This window comes from Bos taurus, chromosome 13 (genome assembly GCF_002263795.3).
Source record: "Bos taurus isolate L1 Dominette 01449 registration number 42190680 breed Hereford chromosome 13, ARS-UCD2.0, whole genome shotgun sequence".
Classification (NCBI taxonomy): Eukaryota; Metazoa; Chordata; class Mammalia; order Artiodactyla; family Bovidae; genus Bos; species Bos taurus.
Window position 1 is genome coordinate 33,185,006 of NC_037340.1, and position 27,476 is coordinate 33,212,481.

Below are 27,476 nucleotides of genomic sequence, written 5' to 3' on the forward strand. Positions count from 1 at the left end.
ACTTTACCTATGAAATAGGTGTTAATTGATATAATAATATGCCTTCATAAGTCAGAGAAGAACAAATATTGTGTATTAACATTATATGAAATCTGGAAAAATGGTACGGATGAGCCTGTGTACAGGGCAGTAGAAGCACAGAAGCAGAGAAGATGTGTGGGCATGGTGGGGTGGCGGTGAGGGTGAGGGTGAGGGGTCGGGATGAATTGAGAGTAGCGTTAACATGCGCCTTTCACCAGGCATAAAACAGACTGCCAGTGGGGCGCTGCTGTGCAGCACATGGAGCTCGGACCTAGAGCGGTGAGATGGGAAGGTGGGGGAGCTTAAGAGGGCAGGGATATATGCATACTTAGAGCATGTTATAGTCCAGCAGAAACTAACACAACACTATAAAGCAATTACATAGAAAAGGAAAATAATATGCTTTCAGAATGAAGATTAAGTATCTGATTTGGGGTCTAATTTTTAATGAACTTCCCTCTTCTGTCATTTTCACCATGTAAATGGTAGAGTAAGCTTTGTGTGTGCCAGTGATCCACCAGACTGCTGCATCTCAAAAATTAAACAGCACACATCAAGAATCTGCAAACTTTTCATAACCAGTCAGATAGTAAATATTTTAGGCTTCTCAGGCCTTACAATCTCTGTCACACCCACTCTGCTATTGTTGAACAAAAGCAGCCACGGGTGATACGTAAATGACCCAGTTCGACTGTGTTCTAATAAACCATTTACAAAAACAGGTGGTGAGCCAGATTTGCCCCTCAGGGAACAATGTGCCAATCCCTCATCTGTATTACTGTCTGTAAAAGGGAGCTCTGTTGCCAGAGATTTCGTAGTCTTAACACAGCCCTCCTTTTTAAAAATAAACTTAGTAAAAAACCATCTCACTATGAGTTGAACACTGGAACCAGGAGGCTATATTTCCCCAAACTGATGAAATCCATTGTAGAAGACATTGTTTTTTGTATACCCCAGTTAAACCTTGGAACATTATTTTAATATTTACCTTTTTATTACTGAAAAGTAAAAACTTGGTCCCACCAAGCATTTATATAAATCACACTAACAACAGTCAGTGCATAGTTAGGAAATGTTGACTGCTGGATTTATTCATTTGGAAAATCATGGTGCATTTTGGCAAATGTGAAACCACCGAGAATCCTTCTCGGATTCTTCTCTAACAGTGAAGAAACTGTTAGCCTTGTCTATCACTGTCTATTAGCAAACTGTTTAATCATGTAACACCTAGTTATGTCCGTAGAACCATTATTCAGAAGATCGTACTCTGAGGCTTGTCCCGTTGTCACTGACTTAGGAGTTCATGCAGTTACTTGGCAGCAATTCTGGAAGAACTTAACATCTCTTACTCTTGCTTATAGAGTCTACTTCCCAGCCCCCCTACCCAATTTCCTTTTGCTCTTAGTTTAAAGGAAGCAGTTATTATAGTTGACCCGGGAACAGCTTAGGTTTGAACTGTACGAGTCTACTCATATGTGAATTTTTTTTCTATAAATATGACACCACTATAGATCAGTGGTTAGTTGAATCCATGGATGCAGAACCCTGGATGCAGGGGGCCCACTGTAAAGTTATACTCTAATTTTCTTTTCTTTTTAATTAAAAAAATTTTTTTTCAATGATTTTTTTTTTCTCAAAGTTATATCTGGATTTTCAGTTGATGGAGAATTGGATTGATGCTCCTGACCCCCAAATTGTTCAGGGATCAGCTGTATTTGGAAAGGAGTTCAAAGTTAGAGCAAAGTTGCAAGAAAAAGAGGAGTACATCCATGTACACTTATTGTTAACATTGTGTCTCATTTGCTTTGTTTTTCCACACACCCTTTCTGTCTTACATACACACACACACACACACATACACACCCACACCCACACACCCACCCACTCCGACACACAAAATTTTTTCCCCAAACACACACACGCAGATTTTTTTGAGGTTAGTTGCTTATATCATGGCTCTTTACCCTTAAATATTTTAACAAGTGTTTCACCTTTTGTGATGTAGACATTTTTGAAGATTAGAGTCCCTTTGATTTTTTTTTTAATAGGGTGATCCCATTTTGGGTTTGTCTGATATTTTCTCTATTAGATAGGTGTTGTGTTCTCCATTAGATTCAGGTGTTGCTAGCACATTGTATAAGGGATGCTGTATTCTCACGTATCACCTCTGGAGGCGTGTAATACTGTTTGCCTCTCGTTGGTGCTGTTCATTCTGGTTGTCCAGTCAGGGTGTGGCCTGGTTTCCCCACTGTGTGGTTGCTACTTTTCCCTTGCAGCTAATAAGCAATTTGGGGAACCTACGTCCTTTTGAGAGTGGAGTATCTTCTTCCTGACCTTGGTCTTGGTCTTGGTCTTGGTGTGCTTTCCTGCCTGCTATGCCCTTGCTTTCTGGTATATGTGAGGCAGGTAGCTTAGGGCTGAAACTCCTGTCAGGAAATTTTTTTCTGGATTCAGAGTTGTTTGGTTTCCAATAAACATCTTAATTGAATAGATATTTAGAAAATCACCTGTACCTCTTTTGTATGTTACCGTCGTGATAGTGTCATATACCTGTTTTCAAAGACTCTCTAAAAGAGAGATATCCTAGTAGAATTATGAAGAAATGATAGATTTGGGTGGACTTAAAGACAGGGGTGATGATGGACAGGGAAGCCCAGCTTGCTGCAGTCCATGGGGTCACAGAGTCGGACACAACTGAGCACCTGAACTGAACTGAAAGATGGGGTGCGGGGTGTCCCATATAGGTGTAATTGGAAAGTTCTGTTAGACACTCCCTGTGGCTGGAATGTGGACATTCAGGGTAGAACGTGGTAAGGTGTTAGACTGGCAAAATTAGCTAGAGCTCAGTCATAAAGGACTCCATTTGCCTTGCCAAGATCGTAAAGGCAACAGAAAGCCAATGATTAAGTGTGAAAGTGTGGACAGCCAGGGAAGCCCTGTTCCTCTTTTAGAAAGACCACTGGCAATAGCCACAGAGGGAAGTGGACAGTAGTAAGTTGCTGGAGTAAAAAGGCTGACTGCAGCCTGGCTGTGACAGTGGGATGAGAAAGCACTAAAAAATGGGCCAAAGAACTAAATGGACATTTCTCCAAAGAAGACATACAGATGGCTAACAAACACATGAAAAGATGCTCAACATCACTCATTATCAGAGAAATGCAAATCAAAACCACTATGAGGTACCATTTCACACCAGTCAGAATGGCTGCGATCCAAAAGTCTACAAGCAATAAATGCTGGAGAGGGTGTGGAGAAAAGGGAACCCTCTTACACTGTTGGTGGGAATGCAAACTAGTACAGCCACTATGGAGAACAGTGTGGAGATTCCTTAAAAAACTGGAAATAGAACTGCCTTATGATCCAGCAATCCCACTGCTGGGCATACACACTGAGGAAACCAGAACTGAAAGAGATACGTGTACCCCAATGTTCATCGCAGCACTGTTTATAATAGCCAGGACATGGAAGCAACCTAGATGTCCATCAGCAGATGAATGGATAAGAAAGCTGTGGTACATAAACACAATGGAGTATTACTCAGCCATTAAAAAGAATACATTTGAATCCGTTCTAATGAGGTGGATGAAACGAGCCTATTATACAGAGTGAAGTAAGCCAGAAAGAAAAACACCAATACAGTATACTAACGCATATATATGGAATTTAGAAAGATGGTAACAGTAACCCTGTGTATGAGACAGCAAAAGAGACACTGATGTATAGAACAGTCTTATGGACTCTGTTGGAGAGGGAGAGGGTGGGAAGATTTGGGAGAATGGCATTGAAACATGTATAATATCATGTATGAAACAAGTTGCCAGTCCAGGTTCGATGCACGATACTGGATGCTTGGGGCTGGTGCACTAGGACGACCCAGAGGGATGGTATGAGGAGGGAGGAGGGTTCAGGATGGGGAACACATGTATACCTGTGGAGGATTCATTTCGATATTTGGCAAAACTAATACAATTTTGTAAAGTTTAAAAATAAAATTAAAAAAATAATAATAATCACTGCCCCTCCCACCCAGGGCTCCTGGGAGATAAGAGCCTCCAAGGTCAAAAAAAAAAAAAAAAGACTTCTAGACATAAGATGAAGAAGAAATTGATAGGATCTGGTGCCTGATTTGAAAACAGGGACATAGGTAGCAAAATGGAGCTGGAAAAATAAAGACTTCCTGGGTGACTGGATGTATGATGGTGTGATTCACAGAAATTGATAGTACATGAGGAGGGACAGATTTGGAGAGTTGGCAGGTGAGGAGCTGATGTTACATGGGATATATCAGTGAACTTGTAATAAGAGGTCTTTATACATGTGCCTAATGTTCAACAGAAATATGGGCTAAAGAGGAAGATTCTGAATTTGTCATCAGCATAAAAATGGTAGTTAAAGCCGTAATTGTGGATGAAGTTGCAGGAGTGAGTATGTAAAGGGCTAAGGACCAAGCCTTGGTATGGCGTCTGCTTGTATTAGGTTATATAAGCATGTTTCGTTTTAGATCAGTTTAAACTGGATGTTCAGTTTATTCAGTACTGTTGTTTTAGGGTGCTAATCTTTGTATTTTACTTGAATGTGTGATAAAAAGATATTAAATAACAGCAGATTACTGGTTCTCTGGGGGTGCATTGGAGGTATAGAAATCCTCAGCATAAAGTTTGACACAAAACCCAGAGCCTTTTGAGCTTTTTAAAATTTAGTATTTAGGGGAACATTCTGATGAGATTGTAACCTTTATGAGAGTAGAAAGAGACTAATTTCAGTCCCTTCCCTTTCACATGACCAAACACTGCATCAGGTAGGCCTGCTTGTAACAAGGACACTACTGACAGCCTGCGTCCATAAAGGGATATCAGGGGTACAAATAAGGGATAAGGGAAGTACTAAATTGACAGATACTTCACACTGAAGAGAAATAACAAGACTGGAGTGTTTCACTTGTACCTCAGCAAAGGTCTTCTTTTACTGTTTCATTATCTAGAAGTAAAACTAATTTCAGAGTACAGTAGTTGGGAGAAGCGGAGAGTAATATAGACTGAGAATCTTTTACCATTCATTTCTTGTAGAAAATGTAAGTATCGAACTGCTCTTTTTCTTGCCAAATAGTCTAATCTGTCTTCAGCTAAATAGTCTAATCTGTCTTCAGCTATTTTAACTGTTTATCCTGAGTATTCTAAGTACAAAAGCAAAGTGCATTTGTGTTTTTTATGTTTTTGCTTTCATGAAATTTAATTTTTTTTTTAATGAAATAACCTGTCTCAAACCAGAACAGTTTGTGGACATTAAATAACTGGTGTAATTTCACTGGCTCATTTATTCAACAAATATTTACTGTTTACTTGTATGTGTTAGGCACAATTCTGGATTTGGGGTAAACAAAGCAAAAAATTCCTACCTTTGTGGGTCTTATATTCTGGGAAGAAGAGACAGATAATGAATAAAACAATAAGTAAATTCAGTAGTCTATGAGGAAGCAGGTGCTATCCAGGAAAATACAGCAGAGCCGGGGAATACAGTAGGATTGAGGGGAGAGGGAAGAGATTCCATACTTTTGTAACATTTTATTATGAAAAATTTCAAACATACAGTGAGGTTTCAAGAATTTTATAGTGACCACCCATATTCCCAGTAGCTGGATTCCACCATTAACATTTTACTCTACTCGCTATCTCTCCGTCTGTCAGTCCTTCTTATCTTTTAAGGCATTTTGAAGTCAATTACAGGCATCAGTGCACGTGTCCCTAAATATTTCAGCATACATATCATTCATTAGAGTTCAGTATTTATTGACTTTTTTTTTCTTTTGAGGTAAAATTTACATGAAAAGAAATTTACAAATACTTAGTGTATGTTAGCTGGATTGTAACAAATTCTCATGGTTGTATAACCCAACCCCCATGAAGACATGGAGCCTTACCATCATCACAGAAAGCTCTTTCATTCCCTTCCCCATTCAATCCTTGCCTCCACGCGTCAGAAGCAGTTACTAGGTTTTTTGTTTTTGTTTTCTTCGTACCAAAGATTAATTTTGCTTGTTTTTAAACATCACATAAATGGACTAAGAGTATGGAGTCTTGTGCAAAGCTATTTCCCTTCACCCTAGTGTTTTTGAAACTTACTCGAGTTGTGGGTATGTGGTTTATTCCTCTTTGTTGCTGGGTGGTCCTCTGTTGTGTTACTAAACCACAGTTTGTGCACCAGTCCTCCTGAGGATGGATATACTTGGGCTGTTTCCATTTTGAGGCTATTGTGAATAAAACCCATGAAATTCTGATTCAGGTCTTTTTGTGGTCTTGTTTTCATTTCTCCTGGGTGAATACCTCGGAGTGGGATGGCTGAGCCATGTGGAATGTGTGTGTTTTGTTTCATGAGATCTGGTGCCCCTTTTTCTCACTGATCATGTGTGCAGTTGAAGTTGTTCCTCATCCTTATGATTGTACTATGTTGTCAGCCTTTTCGGTTATAGCCATTCTGGAGGGTGCAGAGTGGGAGAGCTGGTAAAGAATTGTCTACAAAGGGGACTTTTGAATCAGGAGTTGAAATTGAGGAAGCAAGCCAATTTCTTATAAGTTTGACAAAGAGTAAGGAATCCAGTTTGACGAGAGCAGAGTGAGTGAAGAGGAGCATAATGCCCGAGAGCAGCAAGGAAAGGGGAATGCCAGTCCTACTGGACCTTGTAAGCAGTTTTAAGAACTTTGACTCTTTTTCTGAGTGAGGGTGGGGAATAATTGGACTATTTTGATGTAAGTATGGCATGGCCTGACTTACCTATTTTTAACTATTAGTTTGTTTATTCCCATGAAGACAGACGAAAGTAGAAGAGAAATCAGTCAGGAGGCTGTAATGAGCCAGGCAGGAACTGGGTGTTTGGATGCAGGACCTGGGAGCCCCTGCTGGAGCCCTAGGCATTGCTGGCTGGTTCTTCCAAATGTCACTAGGAGACAGGAGAGAAAGTGATTCAGCTCTCCGGTAGCAAAAAGGCCTGGCTCTCCATGCATAAATAATCAGGGGTTTAAACTTCTTAAGTGGCTTCTTAAAAATGAGTCATCACTTATTTCCCCATAAGGAGTCTTACACAATACTGTTGTTTTTAATAAGCTGTTTTTAATTCAGTAATCTAAAAGGTATAAATGTGGTCTTAATTGTTACGGCTAACTGTTAAAGCCATTATTTGCTTAAATAAATAATGAATATAATTAAATCTTTGCATAGGAATTTGCACAGTATAACCTTGAATAATTGTTTCTGGCTTGGTAATATTTATTAGAACTTCCTATAGAGCAGATAGAAACACCTTTTCCAATTTAGACTTATCTTCATTTTTCTGTAATATTTTATAAAATATGAGTGCCTGCAGTAAAGCAAAATATAGTTCTAGATGCTAAGTAAATTACAAAGATAATTTAGTTCTCATTCTTTAAAGAATTGAGGCCCCCAATACTACAAGAGAATACATCTTTTAAAGGAAAAAATGTAAAGATTGTTAGACTAGCATCTATCTAAGCAGCTCACGTTTTGGACATCAGTGTGTAAATGAATAAATGATTACAGCACAATTTCTTAGGTAGAGAGTGTAGTACTCCAGGAGGCAGAAGAAAGGTCCTTTTAAACCAGGTTTTGAAGAACAAGAGGAAATTTGAGGGGCATGGGGTGAAACCTGGTGAATGGTGGTCCATCCCGGTGAACAAAGCACAGAACGGATGTTGCAGACACACTATAGTGCTTCCCTTCCGGTGGATCTTATCTGCGATAGCCACTGTCACTCTCAGCTGACTCAATGAAAATGGTATTTCTGATGCCTCAAATATGTGATATGCTTGTACTGCCAATGCATTTATCAAAAGACTATTAAAAGCCACCTGAAAAGGCAAAAATCTTCTAGGGGTAAGCAAAAATAACAAAGGAAGTAAAAGAAAAAAACATGAATTGTTAGAGGGGAAAGATGGATAAGAAAAAATATATATATTACATATTACAAATAAATAAAAAATAAGTAGCAGAGTGACCTGCTGGACTTGGGAGGAAGTCCCACACTCTTCCAATGCCCTCGGTGAGCAGAGGTAACAGAAGTGGATATTTGGAGCCCACGATTGCAGGGTTCATGGAGACACAAAGATTATTTTTCAGTCGTTTCTGATCCTCCTTTTCATTGTTCACATTGCTATAGATAGAAAATGTTATCTATAATTACTTGCAGTGTGAGAAACTTTTAAAGTAGCGCGCTTAATCATAAGTTACAATTCATCTGATTCCATTTTATATAAGATTGAATATTAAAAAGTTCTTTAGATTATTTAATTGTATTTACTTTTTTCCCTGTAAGATCAGATTTGAGAGGCGTGCCTCTGTTATTTCATGAAAAATTGCAATTGTTCTTGGTGCTTTGGTGATTAACTCTGAAACTGAGCCTAATATGTAAAATAAAACTTTATATTAAAGTTTCAGGCACCTCCTAAGGTGCCAGACTAGTAAATGGTCTTCAAACACAGCTATTTCCTTTTCTTAAAATGATCTCTTAACTCCTGTTCTTACAGATTTTGGCTTACATGTCACTTTTCGCTAGTGAAAATGATACTCTCCTTGAAATCCCTTTCTTATTTATATTTCCCATAACTCACTGTACTTTTCCTTCATAGCACTTATAACACTTTGCAGTTTTTCCTAGGACTGTTTTATGACTGTCTGTCATCCCTACTACAATGTCGGGAACCATGTCTGTTTTATTTACCACTGTGTTCTCAGGCCAAGCACACAGTTGGCACTTAGTAAGTACACACTAAATTAATGAGCAGACTCCAGCCCTGCTGTTCTGCTCTGCATTTCTAGTTGTTGTCCTGAACCAGCATTTCCCACTCTGTACTATAGAAGCTCTTCATGAACTATTAATAGATTCTAAAACAATGATTCTGTGGTCGTAAATTTGGTATGACTGAACCCTCCCTGATGAGCAACCAGTTTATGTTAGCGTGTTTAAAACTTTCATTCCTAGAGTTTAAAAAAACAGTGTTCTGTCTCTCTCTCTTTTTTAAACTGTCAGACTCTTTATTAGACTACCTGTTGATAATCTGAAATTAAGTATTCCAGTGAACACAGTTGGGACAGGCTGGCTTACTCAGTGCTGCAGGTAGATGTATTTAAAAGTTTCATTTGATAGATACTATCTTCTGGGAACATCTGACTTTTTATATAATTGTAATTTAGGATAGGATCATCTTAGATATTTAGTAAGAGCATTCAATTTGTAATTATTGGATTCACAGCTCATCTTATTCTAAATTTATCTCGTGTGCTGCTTGACTTCACTATTTTAATACATCTTCCTACTCAAAGCAAAAATTTCATTTTAACTTAAAATTGAAGTGTTACTTTAATATAATTTAGTGTTTTTTTTCCCCTTAGAAATAAGTATATATAGTTTGGGGTTTTAAGAATAACTTTCTTTGCCTGCAAGTATAATTTTTACTCTTGAACTAAACATGACTTAAATGGGAAGGGTTTTGCTGAACTAAATAAATTGTATCTTTTAGAAATTACGTTTGTTTTAGAAAACCATGTAGTGAGATGTACTCAATTTTTTTGTGTGTGTCAAAAAGAACTAAAACAGAATTTTAGAAAATAAGGAAAATAAAATTATAGAAGTGTTTCAAAATTGTATCAGCTGGAGGTGATCTGTTAACTGGTGTACATACTTTGAAATTTGACGGGAATGTGTGCATGCTTGCACCTTTGTGCTCTTTGTGTTTATGTATATTCACAGATACCTACATACATATTCATTTATCCAGTACATATTTAAGCGCCGTGCATTGTGCCTGGCACTATTTTGGGGTGGCTGTTCAGCAGTGAACAAAATAGACAAAAATCCCTGCCCTCATGATGATTAGTTTGGGATGGGAAGTAAGTGGTGACACCAGCAAACAAGCCAAATATGTGACATCAGAGGACAGTAAAGGCCGCGGAAGACACAGCAGGTAGACGGATAAAAGAGTGTAGAGAGGATTGTGCTCAGCTACTTGGAAACTTTTTACTATAGTTGTGTACATTCAATTATGTCTTTTTCTTTTAAAAAAGATTAAAGACAAATATCCTGAACATACAATTTTCAGATCTCTTTTTACTTAATAAGTTGATGGATTTTTCCATCTCATTAAATATTACTCTCAAAGCTAGTGGAGGTGATGGAATTCCAGTTGAGCTCTTTAAATTCCTAAAAGATGATGCTGTGAAAGTGCTGGACTCAATATGCTAGCAAATTTGGGAAATTCAGCAGTGGCCACAGGACTGGAAAAGGTCAGTTTTCATTCCAATCCCAAAGAAAGGCAATGCCAAAGAATGCTCAAACGATAGCACAATTGTACTCATCTCACACGCTAGTACAGTAATGCTCAAAATTCTTAAAACCAGGCTTCAACAGTACATGAACCCTGAACTTCCAGTTGTTCAAGCTGGATTTAGAAAAGGCAGAGGAACCAGAGATCAAATCCACTGGATCATCAAAAAAGCAAGAGAGTTCCAGAAAAACATCTATTTCTGCTTTATTGACTATGCCGAAGCCTTTGACTGTGTGGATCACAATAAACTGTGGAAAATACTTAAAGAGATGGGAATACCAGACCACCTGACCTGCCTCTTGAGAAATCTGTACGCAGGTCAGGAAGCAACAGTTAGAACTGGACATGGAACAACAGACTGGTTCCAAATAGGAAAAGGAATATTGTCACCCTGCTTATTTATCTTACATGCAGAGCACATCATGAGACACGCTGAGCTTAATGAAGCACAAGCTGGAATCAAGATTGCCGGGAGAAATATCAATAACCTCAGATATGCAGATGACACCATCCTTATGGCAGAAAGCTAAGAACTAAAGAGCCTCCTGATGAAAGTGAAAGAGGAGCGTGAAAAAGTTGGCTTAAAACTCAACATTCAGAAAACCAAGATCATGGTATCCAGTCCCATCACTTCATGGCAAATAGATGGGAAAACAGTGGAAACAGTGTCAGACTTTATTTTTGGGGGGCTCCAAAATCACTGCAGGTGGTGACTGCAGCCATGAAATTAAAAGACGCTTACTCCTTGGAAGAAAAGTTATGACCAACCTAGACAGCACATTAAAAAGCAGAGACATTACTTTGCCAACAAAGGTCTGTCTAGTCAAGGCTATGGTTTTTCCAGTGGTCATGTATGGATGTGAGAGTTGGACTATAGAGAAAGCTGAGCACCAAAGAATTGAAGCTTTTGAACTGTGGTGTTGGAGAAGACTTTTGAGAGTCTCTTGGACTGCAAGGAGGTCCAACCAGCCCATCCTAAAGGAATCAATCCTGAATATTCATTGGAAGGACTGATGCTGAAGCTGAAACTCCAATACTTTGGCCACCTGATGCAAAGACCTGCCCTCATGGGAAAAGACCCTGATGCTGGGAAAGATTGAAGGCAGGAGGAGAAGGGGACGACAGAGGATGAGATGGTTGAATGGCATCACTGACTCAATGGACATGCGTTTGAGTAAACTCCTGGAGTTGGTGATGGACAGGGAGACCTGGTGTGCTACAGTTCATGGGGTTGCAAAGAGTCAGACACAACTGAACGACTGAACTATTAACTCTAAACCACTTAAAGGCTGCACATATTCTGCTTTATAGAAATTGATCTATTTTTTTAGATAAGAGCTAAAACCCTTCAGATGGTGACTGCAGCCATGAAATTAAAAGACGCTTACTCCTTGGAAGAAAAGTTATGACCAACCTAGATAGCATATTGAAAAGCAGAGACATTACTTTGCCAACAAAGGTCCATTTAGTCAAGACTATGGTTTTTCCAGTGGTCATGTATGGATGCGAGAGTTGGACTGTGAAGAAAGCTGAGCGCCGAAGAATTGATGCTTTTGGACTGTGGTGTTGAAGAAGACTCTTGAGAGTCCCTTGGACTGCAAGGAGATCCAACCAGTCCATTCTGAAGGAGATCAGCCCTGGGATTTCTTTGGAAGGAATGATGCTAAAGCTGAAACTCCAGTACTTTGGCCACCTCATGCGAAGAGTTGACTCATTGGAAAAGACTCTGATGCTGGGAGGGATTGGGGGCAGGAGGAGAAGGGGACAACAGAGGATGAGATGGCTGGAAGACATCACTGACTTGATGGACATGAGTCTGAGTGAACTCTAGGAGTTGGTGATGGACAGGGAGGCCTGGCGTGCTGCAATCCATGGGGTCTCAGAGTTGGACACGACTGAGCGACTGAACTGAACTGAACTGAAAACCCTTCAGACACTATTGCTCTTAGTACAAGGATAAATTCTTAACATGCCCATGACTCTGCATGATTTGATGCTGACCACCCTGTGTGCCCCTCACCACACTCTGGCCACACTGGCACCTGTGTGTGGCCCCCTTCAATCCTCAAGTCCTTGTACATACACAGGGTGACAGTAAATAGGAAAGTTTAAAGTTATAGTTACATCCCAGTTATTGAGGTTTTTCAGGCTTAGAAAACCATAATCTATTTGTTGTATATTACACATACCTTGAGTCCTTATGAAGTTCCTTATGAGGAAGATCTCCAGGGGATCTTCACATCCCAGAGATCAGACCCAGGTCTTCCGCATTGCAGGTGGATTCTTTACCACTTGAGCCACCAGGGAAGCATGAGGAAATTGTGTCAAATATTTTATAAAACAAAAACCATGTGTAAGTTTTTTTAAAAGCAGTAAGTATTTACTATAATATTGAGAAACAAAAATTTGATTTCACAATTTAGAAAAATGGATATGAACATCAGGAGAAGTCTTTCTACAGAAAGCTGTTAACACTAGGGAGAATATAAATATTAACAAGCATATGGGAAACTCTTCAACTTCTCTAGTAGTGAAAGGTACATTAGTGTGTCTCAGGCATTTATCTTGACCACAGTCCCCTATGATAGATACACCGTGTACACTTAGAGGTAATAAAACTTGCTGGTATAACTATCTTGTCCCAAGCCCCAACATCCTAGAACTGGTAGACCGTGGAGCCGACATACAAGTCCAGAGCACTCCTGATACAAATCCTGTTCTTCACCACCACACTGCAAAACATCTGAAGGCCTTAGTGGTCCCATCTCATGCTGAGAAAGTAAATTTCATGGTGGTTCATCTAGAAAAATAAATAGCCTGGAAATTTTTGAAAAAGAATTGCGAGGAGTGAATTTAGTGTTTAAAAAGCACTAGTTAATAAATAGTCTGAGGCTGCGCTTTTAAAAAACACTTTAATAGTGACATAGGAGGCATTTGAATAGAATAAGGAGGAAGAGCTTGGAAATACTCTCAAATGCAAGAGGAAGTTATAAAGGGACATTTTTAGTCATTAAGGGAAATAGATGATTTTATGCTAGACATTAGGATAGTGGCTTGCTCTCTCTCCTTACACACAAAAAATAGGTCAACTATCTCTCACATGTTCACCTACACAGAGACGTGCTAACTGATTAAGAACAAAGTGCAAATTAAGAGTAACGCGCCTTGCTCCCTCACTCCCTCCTTGAGTTTGGTGTAAGTAGAGGGGGCACAGGTCACAAAATTGTTCTTGCCTTGAGAGGGTATCTGAGAGGGAAAGGGCACGCCTGTGGCCAGCTCCCCACCTGCGTCTCAGGCTTCCAGGGCCAGTGCACTGGGACCATAGCCTGTTCCCAGTCCCCCCTCTTGCCCCCTGCACACTGCTTCCACCAGCTCCCAAGAGCCACAAGAATCAGAGATCAAATGCATTATAAAAAGGAAAGGTTTTGTTTACATACCAGTGTTTGCAACTGTACGATTTATACCTGTTATTAAGGATAACAGAGTCATCAAGGAAAAGGTTAATAAATTTGACTAGTGAAACTTTCTTACAAGGAAAAAAATTATAACGACCAGTCAAACTTCAGGTAAATATTTGTCAATTTTATTATGCAGGGGCTAATTTCCTTAATATTGAAAAGGAAAATAATCCACCTATTTAAACATCAATGAGAAAAGGGAAAGCAGGCCTTTTGAAAGAGCAAATGGCAACACTTAAGGGAAGAAAAACTCACTGTAAAGAAATTAACCTAAAATAACAAGATGGGTGATTTTAAAATTGAAGAGAGATGTTAAGGATTCCTACACAGAGTGGTCAGAATAGGTGGTGTCACCTCATGTACCCTCTGAGCACTTGCATCTCTCCTTGTCCTACAGAGGCTCTCATGGGCCCACATAGGTATCTCCTATATATCATAGTACAGGGTTGGGTTTTGCAGCATTCAGGGAGAAGGATAGGCATTTAGGTGGTTTCCAGGTTTGGTTTTGTTTTTTTCTCTATCTATTAGTGTCTGGTTAAGTAACTACTGGAGTGTGTATTCCACATCCACAGAGTGAAATGCACTTCTGCTGTTGCACAAATTGTAGTAAAAGTATCAGTATGGAAAAATCTCCAGGATATGTCAAGGGGATATGTCAGGGGATGTCAGGTCACTCAGAAAACTCCTAGCTGTGAATTGAAATCTACGTATACATAAAATTACCAGAGGCTACTGATGGAGACGGACATTTTTTGTCTTCATACTGTTGGAATGTTTTTCATCCCTGAACTGGTATATAAATATTTTAAAAACTAGTATTTTTAAAACTAGTTTTAATTTAATGAAATGTTTACCAAAATTCAGTGATGATAGGGGTGGGTGAGAACAGGTACTTTTATAGCAGCTGGTAAAAAAATCTTCCTGTGTGGCAACTCAACCGAAGCTCATTTTGAGCACCTGTCAGGCGCCAGGCATTATACTGAACATCTAATGCACATTTATATTACTTAAATCTTCCCAACCAACCCTGTAAGATTTGATTTTTCTTTTACTGGAGGAAACAGATTTAGAGGAATGAAGTGTCTTGCCAGGAGTCACAGACCCTGCAGCCTGTGCTTTCAGTCCCTGTACTTTTCTACTGTCCAGAAAGGGCTCTGGAAATTCATAAGAAAGGGTATTCCTTGGGACAGAAGACCAGGTTTGAATCTGTGTCAGTTTCATCAACTAAAAATGGGGAAAATAATCTGTACCCTTCTTCTGAAGCACTGTATGAATAAGTGATTATAATCCATAAAATATTTTTTATACATAGCCTGCTTTCTTCATACAGTAAGTTCAAATGTTTTACCCCTTTTAAAAAAAAAATTTATCTGCAAACGCAAACTTTAAGTAACAGCTTTGGTCAGCCTGTTTTTTAATCTTATATAATTTAATCCTCAGTTTCAGTGTAGTGCCTTTTCTTAAATTGAAATACACAGTGTATCTAACCAGATCTTCTTGTTTATACTCAAAATCTTTTCACCACAGCTATATTGTTAGCATCCTTACAAGGCTACTAAAAATCCCTCTACTTTAAAAATAAATGAACAAGAAACTTCTTCATAAGGCTGTATGTTCTGATTGCTCGTTTTTTAATGTGTAAATGTACCTGTTTCTCCCTCTTTCTAGGAACACCATCTTCAGCGGGCTATTTCAGCACAGCAGGTGTATGGCGAGAAGAGGGATAACATGGTTATACCAGTCCCAGAAGCAGAAAGTAACATCGCTTACTATGAGTCTATATATCCTGGGGAATTCAAGATGCCAAAGCAGCTCATTCACATACAGCGTAAGTGATTACTCTCTTGATGACTGTATCTTGTACTGTGTTCTTACGTATCTCAACAGATTTTTATGTTTATCTGTTGGGGGCCCCTTCATTGACCAGCATCAGCTTGAGAGTTATCAGAGCCATTTTCACCTTTTACACTTGTGCTTGAGATTCCCGCCTGATAAGAAAGAACACAATTTCAGCCTAGATTTTTATTTTAGCTTCATCTCAACATGGCATCTTCTGCTACTGTAGATGAGTAGGATAAAGAATATACCTTTAGATGTAGAAATCATTTTCTTACTGTTCAGAAATAGTAATACTAATTGCCTTAAAGAATTTCTTAGTAGAAGTCAGAAGTCAACAAACCTTTTCTGTAAAGGGTCAGATTGTGTTTTAAACTTTGTGGGTCATTCAGTCTCCGTCACAACTATTTTACTCTGCAGTTACAGACAAAAGCAACAATAGACAGTACATAAACAAATGGGCATGGCTGTGTTCCAGTAAAACTCTCTTGACAAAAACATGTGTCAGTCCAGTATTGGCCCACAGGCCATAGCTTGCCAGCCCCATCTGTGTTTCTGTTTTTTTCTTTCTTGGCCAAGCCCCACAAGTTGATGAGATATTAGTTCCCTGACCAGGGACCAAACCTGAGCCCTTGGCAGTGAAAGCATGGAGTCCACTGGGCCCCCAGGGAATTCTCATGATTTTTTTTTTTTTTTTTTTTTTTTAAATTTAGTGTTTCAGTTGGTAACTTGTGTCACTTGGTACTGATAGAGGTCTTCAGTGGAAATGACCCTTTGATAGCTTAATCACATTTGATGATGAACTGCTGAGAGCTTGTAAACTTAGGTGAATTTATTTTGTTCATTTGGTCCCCATGTTGTGGACCACTAAATGTGTAATTGCAGGGTTGCTAAGGAAAATGTGTTAACAGCTTTCATTTTTGTCTTGTCTTTATGATCAAGAGCTTTTTCCAGGGGCCTGTCTAAATTTTTTTCAGAACAGTATAAATCTGTTTTGTTTTTATTGTTCTCTCTGTGGACATAGAGCAGCCAGCTTTACCTAGTTTCTTGCTTATTGACTACTTTTCTAACTCATTTATCATTTTCTCCATATGGTCTAATCTTTGTCCTGGGTTCTAAGCATTTTTTAAAAATTATTTCTTACATAATGAAAACCACAAGTAAACATGCCCATATTGACTCTTAACAGTTCTGTGTTAGCATTTGATGTTTTTAACTTGTGATGTTTTTTCACCTTTACCTACAGCTTGTACTTGTTAGGAAAAAAATTTTTTCTTTAGAAAAAAAATTTTTTCCAGTTTATTAAAGATTACTTTGAAGTAAACCAAAAAACTGGCGTGTGTTTTTCTTGCCTACTCGTGTTTAATTACATATGAAACACAGACATTCTAAACAAAGTTTACCAGTAATAGGACCTAAAACTTTAATTCTCTGGAAAGTCATGTCAGTGTGAAATTCCAGAATGGATCCTTGCTGTATATGTTAACCAGGACCACACTGCATTCCACAGCCACTGGCTGTATTATTTCATGAATATATGCTATCAGGTTAAAGCAGGGTGGAGCAAGATAAAATTACATTATTCAATTTACATTATCATTACTATCAGAAAAAAAGCTTCGAATGCTTGTTTTACAAATAGGTGCTTTTCTACTGATGACCAGAATTCACAAATTTCATTTTATTGGTAGCTTGTGGGTTAAATTGTGGTCAGTAAAGTCAGGGTACTATATTTAACAAGGCATTGACTCTGCTGACATTGTAATCAAATAACAGTAATAAAATGGAAGCAGAATTGTAAATTATTTGGGAAAAAAATGTTTTTCATCAGTACAAACTTAGAAAGACATATTACATTGGAAAGTTTATGAACACTGTCAGCCAAATGAGTGTTAGCTGACTTTGAGTTTCTTTTAACATTCTTACATGACTATAGATTCACAGAATATGTAAAGCCTTGTATATTCACCACCACAATTATACTCAGTTATACCATCACCACAAGACTCTACCTTATTGCTCCTTTAAATGCACCTCTGGCAACCACTCATCTGTTGTCCATCTTTGTAATTCTGTTTGTTGATGAAGGTAACGTGAATGGAATTACGAATGTATATCCTTTTGAGACTGACTCTATCCTCTTAGCATAGCCTCCTTGACGTTCATTCAGGCTGTTGCATGTATCAGTAGTTCGTTCCTTTCTCTTCCTGAGCAGTCTTCCATAACATGCACTGCAGCAGGTTGCATTGCTCACTCACTGAGAGAGTGAGTCGTTTCCAGATTTTGACTACTTCAAATAAAGCTGCTGTGAACGTTCATGTACAAATTTTTGAGTGAACATAAATCTTTACTTATCTGGGTTAAATGCCTGTAAGTGTAGTTCCTGGGTCATCCAGTTTTAGTTTGACAAGAGTGTATCCTCTATCTCAGAAGGCTGTACCTGTTTGCAGTATCATCAGCTGTGTATGTGGGATCCAGTTTCTCCTTTATCCTTGTCAGCATTTGAGGTTATCACTTTTTAATTTTAGCCATTCTAGTAGGTATACAGTGATGTCTCACTGTACTTTAAATTTGTGTTTCTCTAAATGACTAATATGTTAAACATCTTTTCATGTGTTTTATGCCATCTACATATCCTTTTTGGTGAAGATTGTGCGTGTCTTACTTACTTTCTAATTAGAGTATTTTAATGTTAAGTTTTGAGTATTTTGTTTATATATTGTAGACACAAGTCCTTGTCATATGTGATTTGGAAATATTTTTTCCCGGTATATAAATTGTCTTTTCATTCTCTTAACAGTTTTCCACAGAGTAGAAGTTTTTAATTTTGGTTAGATCCATTTAGTATCAACTCCAAGAATAGTCTTTGTTTTGCCCAGGGTCCAAAGATGGTTTCCTATGACCTGTTCTAGGAGTTTCATAGTTCTGCATTTAAGTGTGTGATCTATTTTGACTGTGAGGTTTAGGCCCCCGCTGCTCCAACACTGTTCATTGAAAAAGTGATTCCTCCTCTATTGATTGTTTTTGTTTCTTCAACAAAAATCAACTATGCATATTGATGTGACTCTATTTGTGGGTTCTGTATTCTACTCCACTGATCCCTGTGTTTATCCCAAGATAGTACCACTGTCTCGATTACTGCAGCTATATGATCATCCTTAACATTGGGGAAATGCTTCCTCCTTTTTTTTTTTTTTTTTTCAAGATTGTGTTGGGTATTCTAAGGCTTTTCCCTGTAAATATTTCCCTAAAAATGCCACTAGAATAAGTGTGTCTGCGAAGAAACTTGCTGTGATTTTGATAGGAATTGCATTTAAATCTTTAGATCATTGTAGGGAGAACTGACATCTTTTCTTTCTGTGTTGAGTCTTCTAGTCCATGACCACAATATGACTCTCCAGGTATTTAGGCCTTTGATTTCTTTAGTTGACACTTTATAATTTTCATCATGAAGATCCATGGTGTTTTAGTACTTTTTTTTTTTATACCTGTTTTCTTTGACACAATTGAAAATGGTATTGTACTTTTGATTTTTGTTTCCATCTGTTTATTGTCAGTATGCAGAAATGCAGTTCAGTTGTATGCTGAGCATGTGTCCTGTGGCCTTAACTGAAATTGCATGTTAGTTCTAGAAGATGTTTGCAGGTTCTTTGGGATTTTCTAAATGGAGAAAAATCATGTCGTAGTCTGCAAATAGAAATGGTTTTGCTTTCCCTTTCCAACCTGTATGTTATTAATTTCTCTTTCTTGCCTTAGTATAATGGTTAGAACTTGAATACAGTGTTGAGAGCAGACATTCTTGCCTTGTTCCTGATCTTAAGGGAAAAAATGTAGTCTTTCACCGTTAAGCATTATGTCACCTGAAGGGGGTTTTTTGTAGTTGCTTGTAAGAGTTTGAGAAAGTTCTCTGTTCCTAGTGTATTGGGAGTTTTTATCCTGACTATTGAATTTGTCAGCTGCTTTTTCTGCATCAGTTAATAAGGTCATGTGATTTTTCCCTCCTTCTTTATTCTCTGATGTGATGGGTTTCCTTGGTTGGTTGTCAAATATTGAACCAGCCTTGCATACCTAGAATAAATCACATTTGGCTGTGGGGTGTGTGTGTGTGTGTGTGTTTTCCATACATTGTTGGGTGGGATTTTATTGAGAAGTTTTCCGTCTAAATTCGTGAAAGATATTGTTAATCTTTTTGTGAATGTGTGCTCTGTCTTGTCAGGTTTTGGTATCAGAGTAATATTGGCCTCATAAAACAAGTTAGGTAGTGTTTCCTCTTATTTTCTGGAAGAGATTGTATAAAAGTGATGTTAATTTTTTAAAAATTGGTATTGACTTTTATATTACAATACACAAAAAAAGGCTAGTTATATTACAAATTTCTGCAAAGTTGCAATTGAACATTGAATGCCAGGTAGTCTAATACATTGCTTATGAAGGGTACATTGTATCAAATTATGTATATAGACTGGTTCATTTCAATTCTTATAATTTCTGTTTTATAAAACTCTTAAGCTAATGTTTACACAGACTATTCCTTGGAGTTTTCAAGATGATAGTATTGCCTTAAAAAGTAGTGATTAGAAACATTTGAGAATGATTACATGTTATATTTCCCTCTCTACCCCAGAGTTACAATACATATTACTCTGTAGGCTCTGGGAACCTTGCAATTAAAAAGGAAAGTTTATTTTAACTCAGCATTTTTCAGATGTATTCTTTACATGTATTGTGTTAACATTTCATTGAACATTTATTTGGAAAATCTCAATGTTATTCTTGTCTTTAATAGGTTTAGGAAAGAGATCATACTTTTCTCCCTTTTATCCTATCAGAGCAGTGAAGGAAGAAACCTGTTTTAAAACCATTATCCCCTGCTTTAGTTCCAAACTGTTAATAATTCCTCAGCTGTTTGAGAGTGTTGTTCAACATCTCCTGGTCCAAGGGGTCTTAATGTTGTTTCTCTTTTAATTGGTGATCTGGAAGCTTCTAGATGTCCAAAATCACTGCAGATGGTGACTGCAGCCATGAAATGAAAAGACGCTTATTCCTTGGAAGGAAAGTTATGACCAACCTAGACAGCATATTAAAAAGCAGAGACATTACTTTGCCAACAAAGGTCCATCTAGTCAAGGCTATGGTTTTTCCAGTGGTCATGTATGGATGTGAGAGTTGGACTATAAAAAAAGCTGAGTGCCAAAGAATTGATGCTTTTGAACTGTGGTGTTGGAGAAGACTCTTGAGAGTCCCTTGGACTGCAAGGAGATCCAGCCAGTCTATCCTAAAGGAGATCAGTCCTGAATATTCCATTGGAAGGACTGATGCTAAAGCTGAAACTCTGATAATTTGGCCACCTGATGTGAAGAACTGACTCCTTGCAAAAGACCCTGATGCTGGGGAAGATTGAGGGCAGGAGGAGAAGGGGACGACAGAGGATGAAATGGTTAGATGGCATCACCGACTCAATGGACATGAGTTTGGGTGAACTCCGGGAGTTGGTAATAGAGAGGGAGGCCTGGCATGCTGCAGTCCATGGGGTTGCAAAGAGTCAGACACGACTGAGCGACTGAACTGAACTGAACTGAGATTGTACAACTAGGACTTCTCATTTCCTATTCATACTGTAAGAAAGGACAAAACAGTTCTGACCTGAATAGGCAGGAACAAATCTCTCCTCCCTTCCCCTCAAATTTGAGTCTCAAGATTCTCTTGCTAATCCTCAAAGGAAATCTCTTTTAAAAGGCAGTCTTGTTGTGTATTTGAATGTGTGTGTGTGTGTGTAAAGATACAGATCTGTGCATTTCTGGTTCTGTCCACTGGTAAAGCCAAGAAGCAAAAATATTCAGTAGCAATAAGCACATCTAACACCTAGTCCCTGGTCCGTAATCACTAAATAGGACCAAGAATATGTGGAACGATGGCTGATCCCAGGGCTGGGGGAGGGTAAGTCAAGATAAACCTGAACATCTTGTTATGCCAGAAATTAAGAATTCACAAAAATGGCAGAGGCATATCACAGGAGGACATCGGAGTTTCCGCTGGCTAGTTTGGGGACGTTTTAAGCAATGGAATAGTTGAGTACAGTAATGAATTGTGAACCATTGTAAAAGTAAAAATTCCTGAGTTCCATACTGGTAATAAACAGAGTGCTAAGTGGTGGAGAAGATCAGTCTCACGGTTTTACAGTAGAGAATGCCAGCCAAGAGCAGAATGGTGCTGTGTCGAAGAGAATGGTGGAGTAAAGGATGTTAGGAAGTTTGGAATGGACATGTACACACTGCTATATTTAAAATGGATAACCAACAAGATCCTGCTGTATAGCACAAAGAGCTCTGCTCAGTGTTTTATGGTGGCGTGGATGGGAGGGGAGTTCGGGGGAGAATGGTTACATGTATATGTGTGGCTGAGTCCTTTTGCTGTCCACTTGAAACTATCACAACATCGGCTGTATATCCCAATACAAAATAAAAGTTTTTTAAAAAAATAATTCAAAGAAACCCAGAAAATCATTTTTGCAATTACATGATCAAGACTGACTCACATAAGAATCACCAATGTGTGTACCTAAGAGGAAATTTTGATGAGGAGCAGGGTATTTGCATGGTCTTAAGCTCTCCCCACAAACTGCTTATTAGTTACGAGATGGTGGAGGGGGGCATGGGCCAGAGATAACACAGTGGAATATTGGGCAGTTTCTTGACTGGTGACCAAAATTATCACCACTTATGAGAAACAGATGAACATTGTGTGCCTCTAGATGTGAGACCCTGGTAAGGACTGAGGAGTTGAGTGTTCAGTGTGACAGAAATAAATGAGATACAATCCCTGTGCTCAAGAAAATTGAGCATATTTGAATGTTTAGCAAATAAGATTGTTAAGTATGTGTAACAGTAGTACAAAAGAAGGGGAGTGATCTAGGACAGGAATTGTTTAACCTTAGTGCCACAAGCTGTTTTAAGGACATTTGAATTTTCTGCTTGTAACTTATGTAAAATACTATATGTTTACACCATGTTTTTTTGGAGAGAGAGGGTTCATAACTTCTAAAAAAGATAAAATAGTTAGGAACCACTTATTGGGTAGGGGGCAGTCCAGAAAGGATTCCACAGGAGTTGATGTCAGGTTGGGTTTTGTAAAGATGAGTCGTTTGCCTGGTGGACCAGGCAGGAAAGAGCCAATGTAAAGGCCTGAAGACAGGGAAGGAGGAGCCTGCTGTTTGAAACAAACGGAATTTGATGTTGCTGGGTCATAATGTGCAGATGCAACTAGCAAGGCCCGCCAGAAAGGGCCTCATACAATTGCATGGTTGTGGGTTTGAAGGTGGTGGGAACTTAGGAGGAACTGTTGAATGAAGGAAAAGGTATGAGACAGATTTTGGTATCAAGCTTCTTAATATTTTACTTACATTATTATCAAACTAGTTTAATTTTGCAAAGTAATTGAACAACATTTGACAGTATTGTGTAAAGCAGTGGTTCTTGCCTTTTTTTTTTTTTTCCCCAAATCTTGACAAATTTTGAAAGGGAAATTTTCCTTGAAAGGAAAACTTCCCATTTCTCTCACTATGACAGTGATTCTCATGAGGGAACAAACCTCGACAGGAATGAGCTCACTGAGTGACAGCTGTTACCCTTATTGGCCGTGGCTAACACTTCAGCTTCAAATACCACCCCCGAGCTGTCAGTGAAGCGGTTCAATAATTTACAAAATAGGACTTAAGCATTCTAGAAACAATCTTACTTAAAAACCTTATCCTTCTATTATGGTATTAAATCCCATGAAATTGCTGATATTTTATCATTTTTAAGCTACAGAATTTTTGTTCAGTTCAACCCAGCGCATTTAACAATCTCTTTCTGTTTTTACTAGTGGGCTTCTAGTTTGCTTTGTGTGGGATGGGGTCACAGGTCACAGCCAGTCTTTTATCACTTATAACAATAAAGATGGTCTTCTTTCTTAAACTTTAAATGCAGGAAGCTTAGATTGTTTTCTAGTCTGAAAACAAAATCTTTTTAAAAATCTTCCCTGTTTCCCTAGAGATAACCCAGATATCAGTGAGAGGTTTCTGTCTGTGTTTCCACGCGGTAAATGATCGCGTGTGGTTTCTTCTGTCAGCTTTTAGTTTGGATGCTGAGCAGCCCGATTATGATTTGGATTCTGAAGATGAAGTATTTGTGAATAAACTGAAGAAGAAAATGGACATCTGCCCATTGCAGTTTGAGGAGATGATTGACCGTCTAGAAAAAGGCAGTGGTCAGCAGGTACAGCTTCATTGTATATATAATGAATGAGTGTATATATATATATATATATATATATATATACATATATACATATAAAAGTATCTCTTTGTGTGAAAACAGTGTAAAGTTGGAAAGAGGGTAAGTGAGCAGGCTCTGGACAAGCTTGTATTCATATCTCTGTCCATTTCTAGCCTATATAACCTTCAGCAGAAGGTCTAAATTTCTATGTGTGCCTGTTTCCCAGTGTGTAAAATAAAGATGAAAAACATTACAGGATTGTTGTGAAAATTAAATACAATAATTTACATAAAGCGTCTAGCTTGTTATCTGACATGTACAAGGTACTCAGCATATTTGCTATTGTTAATACTATTATTCTGATGATTGTCATTTAAATTAGAAGTACTTTTGAACCTTTTCTTTGTATTATATGAAAATGACATAATGATTTTACATTTAGCCAGTCAGTCTGCAGGAAGCCAAACTACTGCTAAAAGAAGACGATGAATTAATTAGAGAAGTTTATGAGTACTGGATTAAAAAGAGAAAAAACTGTCGAGGTCCGTCTCTTATCCCATCAGTAAAACAAGAGAAGCGAGATGGTTCGAGCACAAATGATCCTTACGTGGCTTTTAGAAGACGTACTGAAAAAATGCAGACGCGGAAAGTAAGGAAACCTGGGGAGATTTTTTTGTAATTTTTTTGATGTAAGAAAATTTATTTATAGTTATAAATGCCTCAGCATCAGAAACCTGTTTTGTATTTAGATAGACTTTCTACATTTTATAATGAAAAATATTAATTTAAAATGAATCTGCCTTTAAATTCATTACTGAGTTATTAATGATATATCTTTATGTTGTTTCATTAAAAACCATATTCAAAATTGATTTCCCGGTGATCCATGTTCCCTTTCAGTGTCTTTAAATTCTAATCTCACCTTTCAAATATATATATACTCTTATATGTCACCAGCTATACTCAGAAATGCTTACTGACATTAAACAAGCAAATTCATACTTGCAGAATCGCAAAAATGATGAAGCCTCTTATGAAAAAATGCTTAAGCTGCGTCGAGACCTAAGCCGGGCTGTTACTATTCTAGAGATGATAAAAAGAAGAGAAAAGAGTAAAAGAGAGCTATTGCACTTAACACTGGAAATTATGGAAAAGAGGTAAAGTATGTTTTAATAGCATGAGAAGCACAGCACCATTAGAATTTTGTGTAGAGGTCATTTATTTCCTAAGAAGTTTTCTGTAACTCCAGAAATACATTCTTTTAATAATAGTTAGAGACTGCTGAAATATGTGGTGTTGATGTACTTTCTGTAATTTTACATGCCTTCCTCTCTCTAGTTTCACTTTTAAAGTGACTGGGTTCAGTAAAACTGTTATGCAGGATACTTCCATTTCAAAATCATTTTCTTTTAGACTTGAGTTAGTGCAGAGCCATGAGGAAGAGAACATTTGTCACTTCTAAAGTTTTTATTTTGTTTACTAAATGATACTGAATTTTTTTTTAACACATGCTGAGATTTTTTAACAGGAAAGTATAAAACAGGGATGGGGGAAAGGCCCGTATTCTTAATACCTAGATAATCCTTCAGTGTGGCTTCCCCGGTGGCTCAGCAGTAAAGAATCCACCTGCAGTGCAGGAGACGCGGGTTTGACCCCTGGGTTGGGAAGATCATGTGAAGGAGGGCATGGCATTCTACTCCAGAATTGTTGCCTGAAAAATCCCATGGACAGAGGAGCCTGGCAGGCTACAGTTCATGGAGTTGCAAAAGAGTTAGACACGACTAAGCGACGAAATACACACACACAATCCTTCAGCAGAAGCATGGTGAAAACTTCAGGCTACACTCCCCTGTTTCCAGGTCCCTATTCCCAAAGGAAATAACTATTCAATTTCTTATGATTCATTTCAGAAAAATTAGTTTTATGGCACAGGCAACTCAAATTAGCAGAAAGTTCCTCAGTACCATTTCAGGCATGAATTTCAACATCTCCACCAAATCTGCCACCAAAATTGCTATGTTAAAATTAAATCCCCCTCTCCCCCACCATGGTTATCTATTAATGGTGGCATGATAAAGCCATAAGCCAAAAAGTAAAAGAAGCAATAGGAATTATGTAATCTTTACTTTTAATAAACATTCATCAGGTAGTTTACCTGTAATCTTACCTTAAGTTTCATCAGGGTTTATAGTTAATATCTGAGTTAGTTATTAGTTGTCATGACGGTAAGTGCTTACAAGAACTAACTCTATAAACCTTTTCATACCATTTCAGGTATAATTTGGGTGACTACAGTGGGGAGATCATGTCTGAGGTCATGGCTCAGAGGCAGCCAGTGAAGCCCACATACACCATCCCCCTCATCCCCATCGCCAACAGCAGTCAGTTCAAACACCAGGAGGCGATGGACGTGAAGGAATTTAAAGTTAATAAGGTGATCAGAATGTTTGTGATTTTTATCATTAGAATCAGAGTAAAAAGAAATTTGTTTATAAACCCTACCATGAAAGCCAGCTTTTGATTTAAGACTGGCCTATAGCAGTAGAAATTGTAAAGAGAGATACCTTATAGTTTCATTAACTTTTCTTTAAAAACCATAATGCCATAAACTTCATAAAGCTTGATATAAATACTTAGCATATTTACACAAACATACTCGCCATGATCTGTTTCTTCCTACCAAATACCACTTTTGCCTCTGATCTTCCTTGCCTGTTGCCTCCACCTCAAATTCATATCTCTCCTCACCTCTGCCCTCACCTGCCATGTGTATTTCTAATGTGTAACTGTATTCATCACTCTTGCCTATGTATTTTATCCCTGAGTTGTTTCCCGCTTTAGTGCTTTCATATCTTTATCCTCTAAAACTGCTCACCATTTGCTTTCATTGTAGAGCTAGCAAGTCTTTACTACTCTTTATTTTTTTAATACCTCAGTACTATGGATTTGTTTTCACTATGTTAACAGTTATCTGAAGTTTGCTTTGTGTATATGTTTTCATTATTACTTCCCCCAGTATTGATTTGTTAATTCTTTAGGATGAAGACTAACTAAAAGTTCCTTTTAAAAAATTCCTAGAATTTTTGTAGAAAGTTAAGAAAAAGATATAGAAGCCAGCAGTAAATACTAATTGTAGTTAAAGGATTTCAGGAGAACTTCTCTTCTTTTACTTTAATAGAAACAAAGTATTTTATGATCATGTTTAGGTTGTAGGAACATATTCATGTTTTCACAGAGAACGACCTCTAAGACTTACATTAGAAAATGACAAAACGTAAGAGTCTTGTATCTCCTATGAGTCCATGTTAGCAGTAAACTTATTTTAAAACTTCCCCCAAACTTTGAGTTTGTTGACCATGATTTCTGGTGTTTAATTCATGACTATTGCAGCAAGATAAGGCCGATCTTATCCGACCTAAACGTAAATATGAAAAGAAGCCCAAAGTCTTACCTTCGTCTGCTGCTGCTGCTCCTCAACAGGCCAGCCCCACCACGCTGCCGGTCTTCAACGCTAAAGACCTGAACCAGTATGACTTCCCCAGCTCAGATGAAGAGCCTCTCTCCCAGGTGAGTGC

At 38.1% G+C, this 27,476-nt stretch overlaps 1 protein-coding gene across 6 annotated transcripts in view; it reads left to right on the forward strand.

The window, feature by feature from the left end:
* Positions 1-27,476, forward strand: part of EPC1 (enhancer of polycomb homolog 1) — a 97,818-nt gene that overhangs the window by 55,236 nt on the left and 15,106 nt on the right. For all 6 annotated transcript variants that reach the window (XM_059892686.1, XM_015473993.3, XM_005214214.5 and 3 more), the window contains 6 exons: positions 15,479-15,638; positions 23,756-23,901; positions 24,344-24,550; positions 24,910-25,058; positions 26,176-26,335; positions 27,292-27,468. In XM_059892686.1, coding sequence (XP_059748669.1) covers positions 15,479-15,638; positions 23,756-23,901; positions 24,344-24,550; positions 24,910-25,058; positions 26,176-26,335; positions 27,292-27,468 — 999 coding nt within the window. The remainder of the gene's footprint in view (positions 1-15,478; positions 15,639-23,755; positions 23,902-24,343; positions 24,551-24,909; positions 25,059-26,175; positions 26,336-27,291; positions 27,469-27,476) is intronic.